The 15,340-nt window shown below is 39.3% G+C and overlaps 1 protein-coding gene across 6 annotated transcripts in view; it reads right to left on the reverse strand.

Annotated features, from left to right (window-relative positions):
* The window catches only part of LOC137321052 (dual specificity protein phosphatase CDC14C-like), a 103,388-nt gene that overhangs the window by 71,612 nt on the left and 16,436 nt on the right, over positions 1–15,340 (reverse strand). For 5 of the 6 annotated variants that reach the window (XM_067983209.1, XM_067983206.1, XM_067983205.1 and 2 more), the window contains exons 2-3: positions 6,322–6,412; positions 5,877–5,952 (exon numbers count right to left, since the gene is read on the reverse strand). In XM_067983209.1, coding sequence (XP_067839310.1) covers positions 5,877–5,952; positions 6,322–6,412 — 167 coding nt within the window. Of the gene's footprint in view, positions 1–5,876; positions 5,953–6,321; positions 6,413–6,700; positions 7,070–15,340 lie in introns of those variants that run through there. The other variant, XM_067983207.1, reaches the window with a different exon arrangement.

Below are 15,340 nucleotides of genomic sequence, written 5' to 3' on the forward strand. Positions count from 1 at the left end.
TCCCAGAACACATGCCATTCATCTAACCCTGGTTACAGAAGCATTATCAAATTCCCCTCCATTTCTGAACATGCACCATGTTTTAACCTCAGAGCCTTTTCCGTACTTGATGCAGTTATGTTCTAACCATACTTCAATAGCTGCTGTATATGGGCTTGTAAGAGCACTTGCTGTTGTAACCAATTTGTTATTAGGAACCACGTCAGCCTATCCAGAGTTTTGAAAAATAGTCTGTTGTCCCAGTGCTCTCTGGACATGGGATGTCCTAGAGCTCCAGATCCTTTTACTACAACTTCCTGCAATATTGAGTGACTGATGAATTACAACGGGCAAATATCCAAGTCAAGAGAGTTTCAGTCTAATGGCTTAATGATTATGTACATCTTGATGGGTTAGATGTTAAGGTGGTCCCGGGCTCAATTCCTGGTGAGAACGGAAGGTATAGTGCTCTCCTGATAGCTCAATGAACCATCAAATGTGGAACTGAACTAAACAAACTTGGATCTCAGCTTCAATCCCCGACTCCGTTGAGCCGATTTCAACCAGGGTGGCAGCAGGGGCATTACAAATGGCCCGAGCGAGATGGGGGTGCGGCCGGGGAGATCTCTCCTCCTGATCACTAGTGATCCCGAATGGAAAAGTAGACATATGGACACCAGGTAAGGATGGGATCGGATTTAGGCTCCAGCTTGGCCTTAGCCTCATCTGTGTGGCACTCTCCTTTCCTCCCCCACCCCAAATGAATAGGCTGCTGAAACCTACCGACAGCACTCACATAGAAAAAGTGTTCATAAGCAAGGTCCTTTCATCCACAAGTGAAGTACTCAAGGTCATTGAACAGTACCCAAACTTAAATCACTCTCTTCAGAGGAGCAGAGAAGGGGAAAATGGAAGTGGACAGGGAAGAAAAGGAGGAAAAAATAAATAAACGAGGGGATAGTAACTAGGCCATTCTCTCTCTCTCGCTGTTAGAATGCTATTGGCATTGGCCCAGAAGAAGCCTGCCCATCCCCTCTGGTACAATAGGTGCACGAGGGATGGGGTAAAAAGGAGAGAAAATAACTGGGGGAAGGGACAAAAAAAAAGCAAAACTTAGCTGCACGTCAATAACCATATCTTTACAACCGCACAAGCAGTTCTAACATAAAAAGTGTACAACTGAAGAGGTTCCTGGGATGGGAGAGTTTAGGCCACTTCACCACCAATTTAATGATCAGCTTTAAATTTAGATCCATGAGATCTAAAGACTTTACTGTAAATTGTAAGACTTAAACCTTACAGTAAAATGAGTGCAATTCAGATGGAGACTTGGGTAGTTAATAACCCTTAACATGGCTCAACAATTTAACACACAACAGAAGCAAGCACCTTAAAGTGGGACCTTGATTTGAAAGCTTGTTTATAAGTATAAAATATTGTCACTGATCCGAATACAACAATTTGGGTGCAAATTAAACAAAAACAGATCAACATTGTATAACAGTAACAGATAGGAGCAGGAAATTACAGAAGGACATAGGCAGATTAAGTGAGTGGTCAAAACTGTGGCAAATGGAATTCACTGTGGAGAAGAGTGAGGTCACTCACTTTCGACCTAAGAAAGACAAATCGGAATATTTTCTTAGTGGTGAGAAACTAGGAACTGTGGAGGAGCAAAGAGATTTGGATGACCATGTACACAAATCACAAAATTGGTACAAAAAGTAATCAAAAAGGCCAATGGAATGTTAGCCTTTATCTCAGGGGATTGGAATTCAAAAGGGAGGAAGTTATCAATCAGTTATACAGAGCCTTGATCAGACCCTATCTGGAGTACTGCATTCAGTTCTGGGCACCGAACCTCAGGAAAGATATATTGGCCTTACAGGGGGTACAGCTCAGATTCACCAGAACATAAAAGGTTACATTATGAGAACAGGTTGCATAAACTTTGGTTGTATTCCCTTGAGTTTGGAAGGTTGCAGGGTGATCTAAACGAGGTGTTTAAAATGATTAAAGGATTTTATAGAGTAGATACAGAGAAGCTACTTCCTCTGGTGGGGTAATCCAGAAGACGGGGGCACAATCTTAAAATTAGAGTTAGGCGATTCGGGAGTGGAATCAGGAAGCACTTTTCCCATACAAATCTAGAATTCTCTCTCCCCAAAGTCTGTGGATTCTGAGTCAACTGAAATTTTCAAGACTGCAATTGATAGATTTTTGTTAGGTAAGGGTGAAATTATAGAATGGTTACAGCACAGGAGGAGGCCATTCAACCCATCGAGCCTGTGCCGGCTCTTTGTAAGAGCAATCCAGTTAGTCCCTCGCTCTTTCCCTGTAGCCCTGCAAATTTTTTCCCTTCAAGTATTTATCCAATTCCTTTTTGAAAGCTACGATCGAACCTGCTTCCACCACTCTTTCCGACACCTCATTCCTCACCTTCTAGCTTCAATCCCTGTTTTGTGCTGATTTAGCAAATCTCAGCTGGGATGACTATAGGGGCCGTAGAATTTTATTTATTAAATCTAGAAGGGTGTTGGATTACTATTGGCTTCAGCACCCTTGGGCTAGGGAGAGGAAAGATTAGCTAAAGTTGCTGCTCCCACTGCTCCCCAGCCACCATGCTGGAAATGTGTATAGGTACCAGATGAGTACACATTCAACTTATCTGTGATGCCTTGTGGTGAAATAGCTGATTGATACGGTCAAGCATCACAACTGAATAATGGCCACCTGGGCACAGTATCAGTGGGTTCCTGATGCCCATGGAACCATATGTCAATAAAGAATCAATGCCTTCAGCAGGAAGGAGAGAGAAATCACTAAGAAAATATTAGCAAAAAAGAAAGCTGAGGTGATAGTACAGCTTTTGTGTTGGATGTTATGGTAACAATGGAATTTTATGCTGACAGCCATGTACAGCACTTAAGGCATAAGGTACTAGGTGCATATTGGGCATTATGATTACAGGGTAAATGATTGTTTCAACAGTAATCCAACACTTTTTGATTTAATAAATAATATCCTACTGGCCCTAATACACACAACCAACACCTATGGTTCTTAATTACTTGATACTTTCCAAAATTAAAAAAGGTTCATTTCTAATGGAGCAATTTATCTTTCAAAAGGTTTTCTCCATATATTTTTGCTCACATTATCTGAGAGACAAATGTTAGTTGAATCATTTATCATGCAGTTACCTAAAAATAATTGTTGCATTTGACAATCAACCTAGGTTTCCTAACCACAGGACATTTTACAATATGGTTCAAAGCAAGTATCAATTTCTCCTACCAAAACTAGCATATGGCTATCATTAAGCAATCCTACAATTATGTGGGCATTTTTTGTGCAAACTGAAGCACACTTAAAATGCAACATTTTCAGAAATCGTGCTTCATTTTGAAGTGGATCAGCATTGTACCAACGCCTGCTCTAATATTAATTAATTTTTCATATGTTAGTACTTGCTGCCAGATTTTTTCCCCCTATAGATTTTCCAACAAAGCACTATTCACCACTGTATTTTAATTTTTCACACTCTCCTTCCCAAAAAGGACGGAAAATTTAAGGCAATTAGCTCCAGAACAAGACTCTTGAAACGTGGGGCAGGGTTTTCCTTTCTACTGTTACGTTACAGTAGGAGGGGTGGGAGAGAAAGTGTATGTGTATTATGTTCATTTAAATATTAGTTCCAATTTAGAACAACGGTTCAATTTAGATTGAATGGTTGGCATTACCTCAAATATTTCTCCACATACAAGTTACCCAGATAGCTGCAAAGGGACGTTTCTCTTACAAAACATTTCAATCAATTGCAAAATACAGGAAACTTGGTCTATGTAAATTGTCAGCACTAAAGCAATTATGCTTTTTTTGGAGGGCGAGTAAACAAAATATATATTTTTGCAATCAAGGTGAAACATCTCAGAGATAGGGAATGGAAATCTTTCCCACTTTTCAGCATTCATCATCAAGCACTCCATTATTAATTACTGCATATCCAGCTGCAGGGTAAAATTCCTTCTACTTTGGGCCAACATATCTCAACCCTAAACTCACAGTAACGCCTACACCAGCCATTCCTTGTGGTCTCAATGCCTATTGGTGGTGGATTCTGAACAATACCAGAGAATCATAACTATTCAGAACAGGGTTAAAACTTCTCACAGCCACCAGGAAATGACACAGCCAGCAGAAAAGGAGCATTTCATACCATCAGTTTGGGCTGGCTTCACACCCAGGTCTCAACATTGAATGGGCAGTGTATTAACCCAATGCATCCAATCTCCATAATTTTAAGATATTATCAATTTTGATATTTGGTTTGAGAATGAAACCTTGAATCACTTCTCCTCTGCTCCAATATGCCATTAGTGTTATATATTCGGCCACTGCATTTTTTCCCTTCCCTGGGGGTGTAGTAAAACTGAAAGGGGTAACAGAATTTTGTTTATGTTGAGCACAAACGTTCATATTAACTCACTGGTTAAAGTAACAGTATGTCCTCTGCCCCTCTTCCCTCACAACCCGATATTACCAATTTTAGGTCCAAATTACTGCAACTAGGAGGACACGATCATCCGGGGATTGAACGGCATCAAATTCCAGTGATTTTTTTTGCATGCAAAAGAGGTGCATTTCTACTTGACAGTTTTCCTTTTCTCCATCTGCCCCCCCAAAAAAATCATAAACATTTGACAATGTATCACATTTCTTTTGTGCCAAACATTTCTCTAATTCTCAGACTTGATTACTTCTCCTACACCTGGGGAAGCTCTTTGAATACTCTTGCACTTGTGAATAGAAGATAAGAAAAATCTCATCACATGATTCTTTTGTAACCTCCAACTTCTATTTTATATGAATATATAGTTTTTTAAAAATCATAAATTACCATGGCAAAAAGAATCTCTCACTTTTAAATCAGGGTGCTGCACCATCAATCACTCTATACATAATTTTAAACTGTGGCCAAGACATATTTTAGAGTGCAAGGAAATTGACAAATGGGTTATATAGTCCAAGTAGTTACTGTTTTGCAAGATCTGTTCTATATACTTCAATTGTAGAGCACATTAGATTCTCAATTATAAATAATGACAAAAATTGTAAAACTACATAGATGAATAACACTATGGATATCTGCACTGGAGGATGTTTGAGGAACTTGGGGAACTAATGTGGTCTGATAAAGATCTTACGCCTGTGCACACTTCAGTCAACTTTTATGTCCATATTTAAAATGGAAATATTTATGTAAAACTTATCAGGCTATAATTAAACCCTGTCTCCCCCCCCCCCACCCCCACAAAATTATGGACAGTGCAATGCCAATACTGGCAGGAAGATGCAATTACAGCAAGAACAAGTTTACATACGCAATTTCCATTCTAAGTGTTGATGTAGAAATTTACAATGGAAATATAAAAATAAGGACAGAATGTATATCCTCAAAATGAAGACCGAATTATGTCTGATCCCTGATCTAATTTTCCCCTACCCTATAACCTCACGTCATCTGAAGATCACACCAGATCTTGAATCCCATGTGCAATTACACAGATCAACTAATTGCACTGTAAACATCCCCCCCTTTCAAGTCCAAACCCCACATCCCAGCGCTCTATGGTTGCTAGGAGAAACCTAATTTGTACAGCAACACATTGAGGATAAGTCAGGTGATTTTTGACAAATTACAGCCCAAAAAAAAATCAAGAGATTAAAATTCCTTTGGACCACTGCACAAAGTTTTAACCTGAAAATGTCTGCTTGAAAACTCAGAAATGATTCATAACTTTCCTCATTTGTGCACTAACCAAGATGGTTATATTGAAATATTAGCTATTTGGTATTCTAGTATTTTGTTTAAAAAAAGAAACAATTCCATTTACCTTTATTTTTTTGTTTAATTTGCAGCAGTATCTGTATAACATGGCCATATTCAGAGGTCCAAAATCTGCATAGAAACTAGAAAGCAAATATGAAAGGGCCAAGTGGGCTCCACCAGTTTAAAAGCTTTATAATCATATTGAATAATCATTGTATTAAGTGAATCTTAAGACTCCATACAAATGCAGTGGAGAATTGTTACGTTGTTATTATATTACTCCTTCAGTTTAAAAGCAAATCTTCAACACACTTTCGCTTTTTAAACAAGTAAATAGTTCAGTTCATTTTAAATTAAATATTGGCTCCTTAATCATCAAGAATTATTCTGACAGATCGAGGACGATGCTGCGAAGTAACCAAGATAGCTTAACGTTTTAAAAACAATAACGTTTTAAAGGGCTTACATTAAATTAAAATTGGGCAAAAGTCACTAAAATAAACACTCACTTTTCATACACAAGTTCATCATCAACGCTAAAATAGTGCGTGTTCGCGGTGTTTTTGGGTTTATGTCGAAGAATAGCAAGATACAGCCGATCTGAAACAAACAACAAAAAGTTAGAAACAGAATTGACCAGAATAGTTTAGGAATAAATAGTAGCCGCACGTTTACAAACTGCATGAACGGTGGATGCGTTTTGTTCACGCACATAAAAATCCATTCCCATCGTTCAGACGCTTTACTATAGGCTATTGCCAAAGTCCTAGCCATTTAAAATTTAAAACCGCCACACCTTAAAAGCTTCATCGGGTTTCCGGAGGGAGGAAGATGCATGTCAATCCAACACATTTTAAAAACATATCGAGCTACACAACAATTCACCACCTTTTATAAACTCCGCCGCATTAAGCAGCTCCTCTCCATCCGCCATTCCGCAATTTAAACAAAAACGAAACACAACTGCAAAAAGTTTTCTGCTCGCTTCTGGTTCCAGAGAGACGCAACTTATGTGCAAGCCGCGCCGGACAGTCTCAAAAATGGAACGTTAATAATACACGCGGGTCTCGTCCCGAGATAAACTTTCATCCCACTTCACACCGTGTGATAAAACATACGGGGGGGGGGGGGCGGGGAACTGCTACAACACTCGAGCGGTAGGAAAAACAAATATTTAAAAACAACTTCGGTCGATTTTAACACCAGTGAAGCGGTCCAAAAGTCAAACTTCTTTTACACTTCCCCTCCTGCCCGTCAATCAGAGCCGCGTCCCGCCCGGCTGCCGGCTGCATTGGTGAAGCGGCGTTTGATTGACAGCCCGCAGCACCCGGCGGCTCGCCCAGCTCCCAATACGAACCCGCCTATTGGAACGTGGACCCTGATGATTGCCAAGTGAAACCACGTTACGTCACCAATTAGGTCCGCCCCTCTCAGTATTTACCTCTCCACTTTTACACATGAGGTCAGGAGAGCTGCTGCTGCTGCAGCACTTGAGTGAGATACAGGGAGTAAAGCCAAGATTCCCATCTGCAGAAGGGAACAGAGGCAATAGATTTAGGATAAACTGTGTGCGTGTGTTTTTTTTTTAAAAAAAAGAGGTTGGAATGCGCTATCAGAGGTAGTGATTGAAGCAGAAACGGTGTCAACATTTAAGAATAGGTTAGATTAGGTGGTTGAAGGAAAGGGAAATAAAGAGATATCGGAGCAGCATACATGGGAGTAAGACTATTACACATGCGGAAGATAAACAACAGAGTGGTTGGGCTGAACAGCCTATTTCTGTATTGTAACTGCTGTATATATCATTTATTATGTTAAACATCTTAATTGCCTGTAGTTGGGCAGCTGAAGTGTGCAAAAAATAGTAAATGGAAAAACTGTCAGTGATTTGATTGATTCACTTTCTTTGTAAGAAATTTGCCTATGACCAAATTACAATTCATAAAGTTACGTCAGTAAAATGTGTTCATTTTTTTTTACAACTGTGACATTTGCCATTTGTAATTTCTGCCAATCAGATTGAAGTGTAACACCAAAGCTTTTGCTCATGATTAATATGAGCAAGACATAACACGTAAAATGTGATTGACAGCCAGTATGTGTGGTTGACAACAGTGCCACCTAAATTGGAGATGGAGCTGGGAGGAATCAATCAGGAGCATATATAGTATTCTGTATTGTGTATGTTTGAAATGTGATATGACAACTGTATTGTATGTATTGTTGCAAATTTTATGAATAAAGTATATTTTTTAGTAACTAGGTTAGTTTTCATTATGATCGAAATAACATGATGGAAAAAGCAAGACAGGAAACTTACCAGAAGTGCTTTGTCCTGATTAACAAAATTTACATATCATAGCTCAAAGTATGTATTCATAAAAGAGCAACAAATCTAATGGCTAATATACAAATTTGTTAATTGCATTTTGATCATATGCCAAATTTTTACATAGGAGAAAATGAACCACACAGAATTACATATAAAGTCTATAGCACAGAAACAGGCTACTCGGTCCAACTGGTCTATGCTGGCGTTTATGCTCCGCATGAGTCTCCGCCCACTCCTCTGTCTAAGCCCATCAGCATATCCTTTTATTCCTTTCTCCCTCGAGTGCTTATCTAGCTTCCCCTTAAATGCATCTACACTTTTCGCCTCAACTACTCCTTCTGGTAGCGTCTTCCATATTCTAACCACTCTCTGGCAAAGAGGTTTCTCCTGAATTCCCTATTGGATTTATTAGTGACTATCTTCTATTTATGACCTCTAGTTTTGGACTCCCCCAATAATGGAAACATTTTCTCCACATCTACCCTATCAAAACTCTTCTTCATCTTAAAGACCTCTATCAGGTCTCCCCTCAGCATTCTCTTTTCTAGAGAAATGAGCAACAGCCTGTTCAACCTTTCCTGATAAGTATATCCTCCCAGTTCTGGTATCATCCTTGTAGATCTTGTTTGCACCTTCTCCTGTGCCTCTATATCCTTTTTATAATATGGAGATCAGAACTATGTACAGTACTCCAAGATTCTACATAAGTTTAACTTAACTTCCCTGCTTTTCAATTCTATCCCTCTGGTAATGAACCCCAGTGCTTGGTTTGCTATTTTAATGGCCTTATTAAGCTGCGTCGCTACTTTTAGAGATTTGTGTATCCGTACCCCTAGATCCCTTTGCTCTTCCACCCCAGAGAGACTTATTATCCAAGCAGTATATGGCCTCCTTATTCTACCTAACAAAATGCACCACCTCACACTTACCTATATTGAAATTCATTTGCTAATTACACACCCATTCTGCAAGTTTATTAATGCCTTCTTGTATTTTGTCGCATTCTTCCTCAGTATTAACTTTACCCCCAATTTGTTATTGTCCACAAATTTTGAAATTGTACTTCCGATTCCCAAGTCCAAATTGTTTATGTAAATTGTGAACAACAGTGATCCCAGCACCGATCCCTGTGGAACACCACTTCACTTAGAATAACAGATATATTTTATAATGTGTGTGTATATATAAAATTTTGTGAAGTCGCTGTAGTTTTGTCTTCATTTGTACTACATCATGTTTCCCTTACTCTTAACAGTTTGACATTGTCACAGTCCTTCAACTGTGCTACATAAAGGATATCAGGGAATATAAGGAAGAAATACTAGATAACTTTAACTGACACAAAGCACAAAACTTTAGTATTTTATTAATATATGGAATCTGAACCATGAGCCTTCTATCCTCTTTCCTTGTTACTTAAAATAAAAATATATTAATGTTTGTGCTATTTAGTCTCACTTCATAATGTGTTTTTAAAAATTATTTCTTTTATACAAAAAGTATGACAGTAGAATCAGAAAGAGGAGTGCTGTGCAGAAAGGACATGCAGGAGGATATTATACCAATGAGGATTTTTGACTTAATTAGCAGAAGCATAGAATAGAAAAAAAAAATCATAGAATAGTTACAGCACAGACAGAGGTCATTCAGCCCATCGTGCCAATGCCAGCTCTTTGTAAGAGCAATCCGGTTAGTCCCATTCCCCTGCTCTTTCCCTGTAGCCCTACAAATTTTTCCTTTTCAAGTATATATCCAATATACTGTGCATTGAATGGAATAAAAACAAGGCTGTGGGCACTCCTTTTAACCTTCTGGAGCTAAGAAAAGGATTGGGTGCTTTTTAAAAAAGATATCTTTGTTCAGCGAGAACACATCGTGCTGAAAATGTCACCACACAATTTAGCTGACTGTTTCAACTACAACTGTGTGAATCTTTAAAATCCTCAGACTAGATTTGTTGAAAGAAAATCTCTGATATTTCTGATTTGGTAGTATGTTCTTCAGCAAATTACTGGGGAATATATATGATATATACGAGAACAGATGTCTGGAAGTTAGCTACGAAGCAATAATTCAAACTGAGCAGGGCAGACATCATAAACCACAAGACCGAAGTTCAAAGAATGTATGAATCTACAACAGCAACTATTGTCTCAAGCTTATTGTCATATTATTACAATTGTAAAATGCTTTGGGGTGTCCTGAGGTTGTGAAGGGCACTATATAAATGCAAGTCTTTCATATTTTATTTAAATTTATATTAAAAGTCTTGCACCTTCAACCAGATTGCAGAACCAGAGACAACTATCCTTTCAACCAACTATGTAATCATGACTTGCTAAGTATTACTCAGCACAGCAATCCTTTTTCCTTGTTACTGTTGGGAGGTTTTGCCAAGATGGACTAAAACTTTCCATTTGTACTTTGTACACTCTTTCAAATCAGCATATCCCCATCTCACCATCAGCACCACCACAATAGATGCACTCATGATTTTTTTCCCCCACAAGACAGTTCTTTGCTGGAATTGGAGCTGCAGGACACTAGTTCCAATGGCCATTGGTAAGACTCCAGCATTCAGCCCTGTTACACTGGAGGTCCTGAAGAGGGAGGTGAGCCAAAGGAAAGTATCCCTCTTTGGGGCAAGAGACCACTCCCTCTACAACTAGAGGCTTCAGCTGCCTGGGAAGATATCACCTGATGAATAAATGCCGTCTCCTAGGTCTGCCTGATTCAAATAAGGAAAAAGTTCTATGGCATCAGAAGAAGTGCCAAGTAAAGTCTACTCACTTTAACATACATGCATACTCCTACTTCACATCAGTCATGGCCCACTGTAACTCACATTTGCTGTACCTTCAGTACCACACTGCACTGTCTCCTTGCCATACACTTTCATTCTACAGAAGATGCATGGCACATTGACACTGGCGGATAAGACTTTCATGCACAGAGCTCTTTACAGGTCACCCACAGACGGAAGAAAGCACTTTTGCACTTTTGATGACTGCAGGATGTCCCAAAGCGCTTCACAGCCAAAGCATTATTTTTCGAGTGTAGTCACTGTAATAATGTTGAGAAACATGGCAGTCAATTTGCATGCAGAAAGGTCCCACAAACAACAAGATAAATGACTGTATTATCTGTTTTAGTAACAGGAAAAGCTGCATGCAAATTAATGGAAGAAATCTGTACCAGGAAGGAACACTTATAGGACATAGGAGCTCGCTCTGCTCGCAATCTAACCCCTGTTCATCAATGTGCTCTGCTCAGAGGCTAAGGACAGCCACAACTATTGGAAGAGAACGAGGACAGGTGGGGGGCGAGGCCAACTCAAGCAGGTGACAACATAGCCACTGTCTGAGGGTGCATTACAAATTTTACACTTTTTCTTTTCTTGTAGGTTTTTTTCCCAAGATGATGCAGTGGGAGGGATTGCAGAACCAGTATAAGTAGTTCACAGAACATTGCGACAAGCTGTGGGCACTGGTTGAAGTACAACCCAGGTGAAGTGAAGCAAGTGGCAGAAGAGGAAGAGGAAACAACTGGGCAGGCTCTGTGAATCTACGCTGTTTGCCTGTAGCATGGAGAAGGGATTGGTATCCTACTGGACCTGCTTTGCGGAATATCATTTGAGTTTGCCTGCAGCAGCCTCAGAATATTCAGCAAGGCAGCTTTGCTATCACTAAAGACCCGCGGGAGGGATTTACACAAATGCAGAATATGGTGGAGCAACTGGCATCTTCATAAAGTACTGAGGGAACAGGGGCAACACAGATTTCTCTCACAAATGCAGTGACTGGTGCCACTGAGTCCTAAGGATCTCATTATAGGAGCCTGTCACTGCTGGATTTGATTGACTGTGATTGTTTGGAAAGAGCATGCAGTGATGATCTTTTTCACTTTGATTGGACTGTATAGCAGTATCCCTGAGCTGAGTTCTACAAACTGTAGTAGTTTCAGCATGACTAAGGTACGCTCAACAGTAATTCTGGTAGGGAAATAGGCCTCATTATATCACCACCATGTATTCAATTTTATATTCATGTCATGAAAAGGGATAGCAAAAGGTAACGCTATGCTCCCAAAAGTCAACCAGTCATTCCATGGCACCCCTCAAATACTTGCAACACAGTGGACTGCTGCAGAATACAACAGTCGTAGTTGCTCCCCAGGAAAGGGCAATTGATTCACTTTGTTCAATAATCACCTGTGCATTTATGGAGTAGAACCTCCTTCCTGGTCATAAAAATATTGGGGTACTCGTAGATTTCAGTAATTCAGGCCAATTTCAAACAGATGCGGCTATTATTCAGGGATGAGGAGCTCGCTTTGGGAAGAGCAGCACACAAAGTCAAAAAATCCAGATTCATGCTGCCATAATTATTCACACGTACCAGCTGCCTTCTGTCATTCTTCATGTGCGGTCCCAGGCAGCGAGTGTCAGCTACCTATTCAACATAAGGGCAATATGGCCAAGCCCCTTTCTATCCTCACCTGATACCCATACAAGCACTCTCCACTGGATAATAATTAGGGATTAGGAATTAAGGATTAGGAATTCTGATTGAAATGTTTCTCCTTCCTTCACCCAGGAGAACTGAAGCCAATTGTGGCAGCCGTACCACCACCTTCTCTTCTCAGCGTCAAGCTCCACCTGCTCATTCTGCAAGATATTTATTCTTCTCCACTTTAGCTGCACATGTTGAACCTTAGCAGAAAATGTACAGCAATGCAGATGGCTGGAAAATAAAATCATGAGGCACCCGAGGGACTAATTGCAGCTGGCCAAGGACATGAAGGTTTGGTAACAGGCCTCAAATTTTAAATCATTATGGGATCATTCACCACCAATTCAAGGTATCAATTAAAAATTGACAGCAAAAAGGTAGGGACTTCACACATTTTTTGTAAAAATGTCAGTTGGAGCCAAGCAGCTGAGTATGTTCTGAACATCAATACTGTGATTCATAGAATCCTTACTTTTAGGCAGTAAAACTACTTGATCATAATTTTCTTAGCAGAAAAACAAAAATACAACTTTCTGAAGACAAATCAGAAAAAGTAATTGAGGGAGCAGCATGGGGTGGAAAGTGTTAAATGTGCTACAGGAAAGGGAAGTCAAAACATCTAAAAGCAACATTGCATTTTACCCTTGTGATGACTGGACTATTATATGGTACATAGGAAGTAATGGAAAACTAAGACACAAGGAGTATGTGGTATATACAAAATACAGTTCAGATATCAACAAATTATGTAAAATAAAGTATTCATACACCCAATATAACTCACCTCATTAATTTCAAAACCTATACCATTCAAATTACCCACAATAATTCTAAATTCTGAAGTCTCCATCTCTCCTTTCTTGCCCATTCAGACCCAACATATAGGTAGAAAAATGGTTAAGTATGTTAATACTCCTGAATGTGTGATGGTCAGGCATTTTTAAACATTTGTGCTATGCTAAATGGTACTACTGAGATTAATTTTGAATTGTCTAGACTGAAATCTTTTAGAATAAGAATGAGTCACATACCTTTTCATGGTGACATGGAGGCAGAAGGAGAAGCAGAAGCAGAGGGAGATGTAGAGGGAGATAGCATTACTGACTAAAGATCCTGGAAAGAGTTTGTTAGTTACTCATGTGAAAAAATTAAAAGCATCTCTTCCTTTCTCTGGAAAAAATAATAAAAATAGCTGCACTTACTCCACTGACCCTGAGCTGAGCTGTCAATTCCATGTCCTCTCCATCACAAAGACTGTCTCCTTCAACCTCCTTAACATCATTCACTTCTGCCCCTACTTCAGCCCATCTGCTGCTGAAACCCTCATCTATGCCTTTGTCACCTCCAATCTTAACCATTCCAATGTTCTCCTGACTGTCCTTCCATCCTCCACCCTCTGTAAACTTCAGCTCATCTAAAAATCTGCTGCCTGTATCCTAACTCTGTCCCAAACCCCCTCAATCATCACCCCTATCCTCACTGACTTACATTGGTTCCCAGTCCCCCAAAGTCTCCAATTTAAAATTCTCATCTTTGTATTTAAATCCATTCACAGCCTCGTCCCTCCCCATCTCTGTAACTTGCTCCAGCCCTATAAAATCCCCACCCAAACTCTCTGTTCCTCTGACTCAGGTCCCCCTCTTCGCCCCTCCACTGGCAGCTATGCCTTCAGCTGTCTAGGCCCCATTGTCTGAAATTCCCTCCCTAAACACCACCGTCTCCTTTTTTAAGATCCTTCTTAAAATCCACCTCTTTGTCACCCCTGCTAATATCTCCTTCTTTGGCACAGCATCTATTATTTTTAATTATGTCTCTGTGATGCACCTCGAGACGTTTTTCTACGTTAAAGGCACTATATAAATGCAAGCAGTTAAGTGTCGTAGCAGTACTTAAAGGTATACCATACTCAGAGCTTAGTGACCTAAAATGTGGAATCATCTCAAACAACAAAAATGTTCACTAGTCAAGTAGTTGACAGATACTATACAGACTTTTCTAGTGATTTTGTGCAGTTCTGCATTAAAGGTCATAATATTTGCAGGGTTCCAAATACTGCCACTGTCACTCTGAATATTAAACTATTCAGTCTGAGATTAAAATAAAGACCTGAAACCAGACTAGTGCAGACCACAGACTCCTGTGCTTATAAAGTCTGTAATGCCAAAATGCTGTGTACTCCATTACATTCGGTTTATCCTGGAATTCAGTGCACGCTTTACATCTTCAGTAAAAGACAACAAATTATAAAATCAATTAGATAATGAACAATGATTATATAATCAATGATGTTGGAAAAAAGAATGACATAAATACAGTAGTAGAAAACATTAATAAATTGTTTAACTAACAGTTTGGAAATAATGCAGATAAAGCATTTTAAATTGTGGACATGTTTTATAGGATCAAAAAGCTCAGCACTACTGTAAACTATGATGGATTTGAGCTTAAAGATTTTAACAGTATTGTTAGATGAGAAGGAAAAATTACAGTAAGACATTTTGCTTATAGTCTACAAGACAATGCACAAGCATTGTGATTGATTTACAGTTCACATTTTGCTCATTGGCAATTTGCTCATTGCTTAGAGTTGAGTTCTAGATTATTAATCCCATGGTGATGGAAAGCAATAACTTTTGATTTATAGGGTCTTTAAATTATTGCAGATGACTACTCATTTACAGTATG

Source organism: Heptranchias perlo, chromosome 4 (genome assembly GCF_035084215.1).
Source record: "Heptranchias perlo isolate sHepPer1 chromosome 4, sHepPer1.hap1, whole genome shotgun sequence".
NCBI lineage: Eukaryota > Metazoa > Chordata > Chondrichthyes > Hexanchiformes > Hexanchidae > Heptranchias > Heptranchias perlo.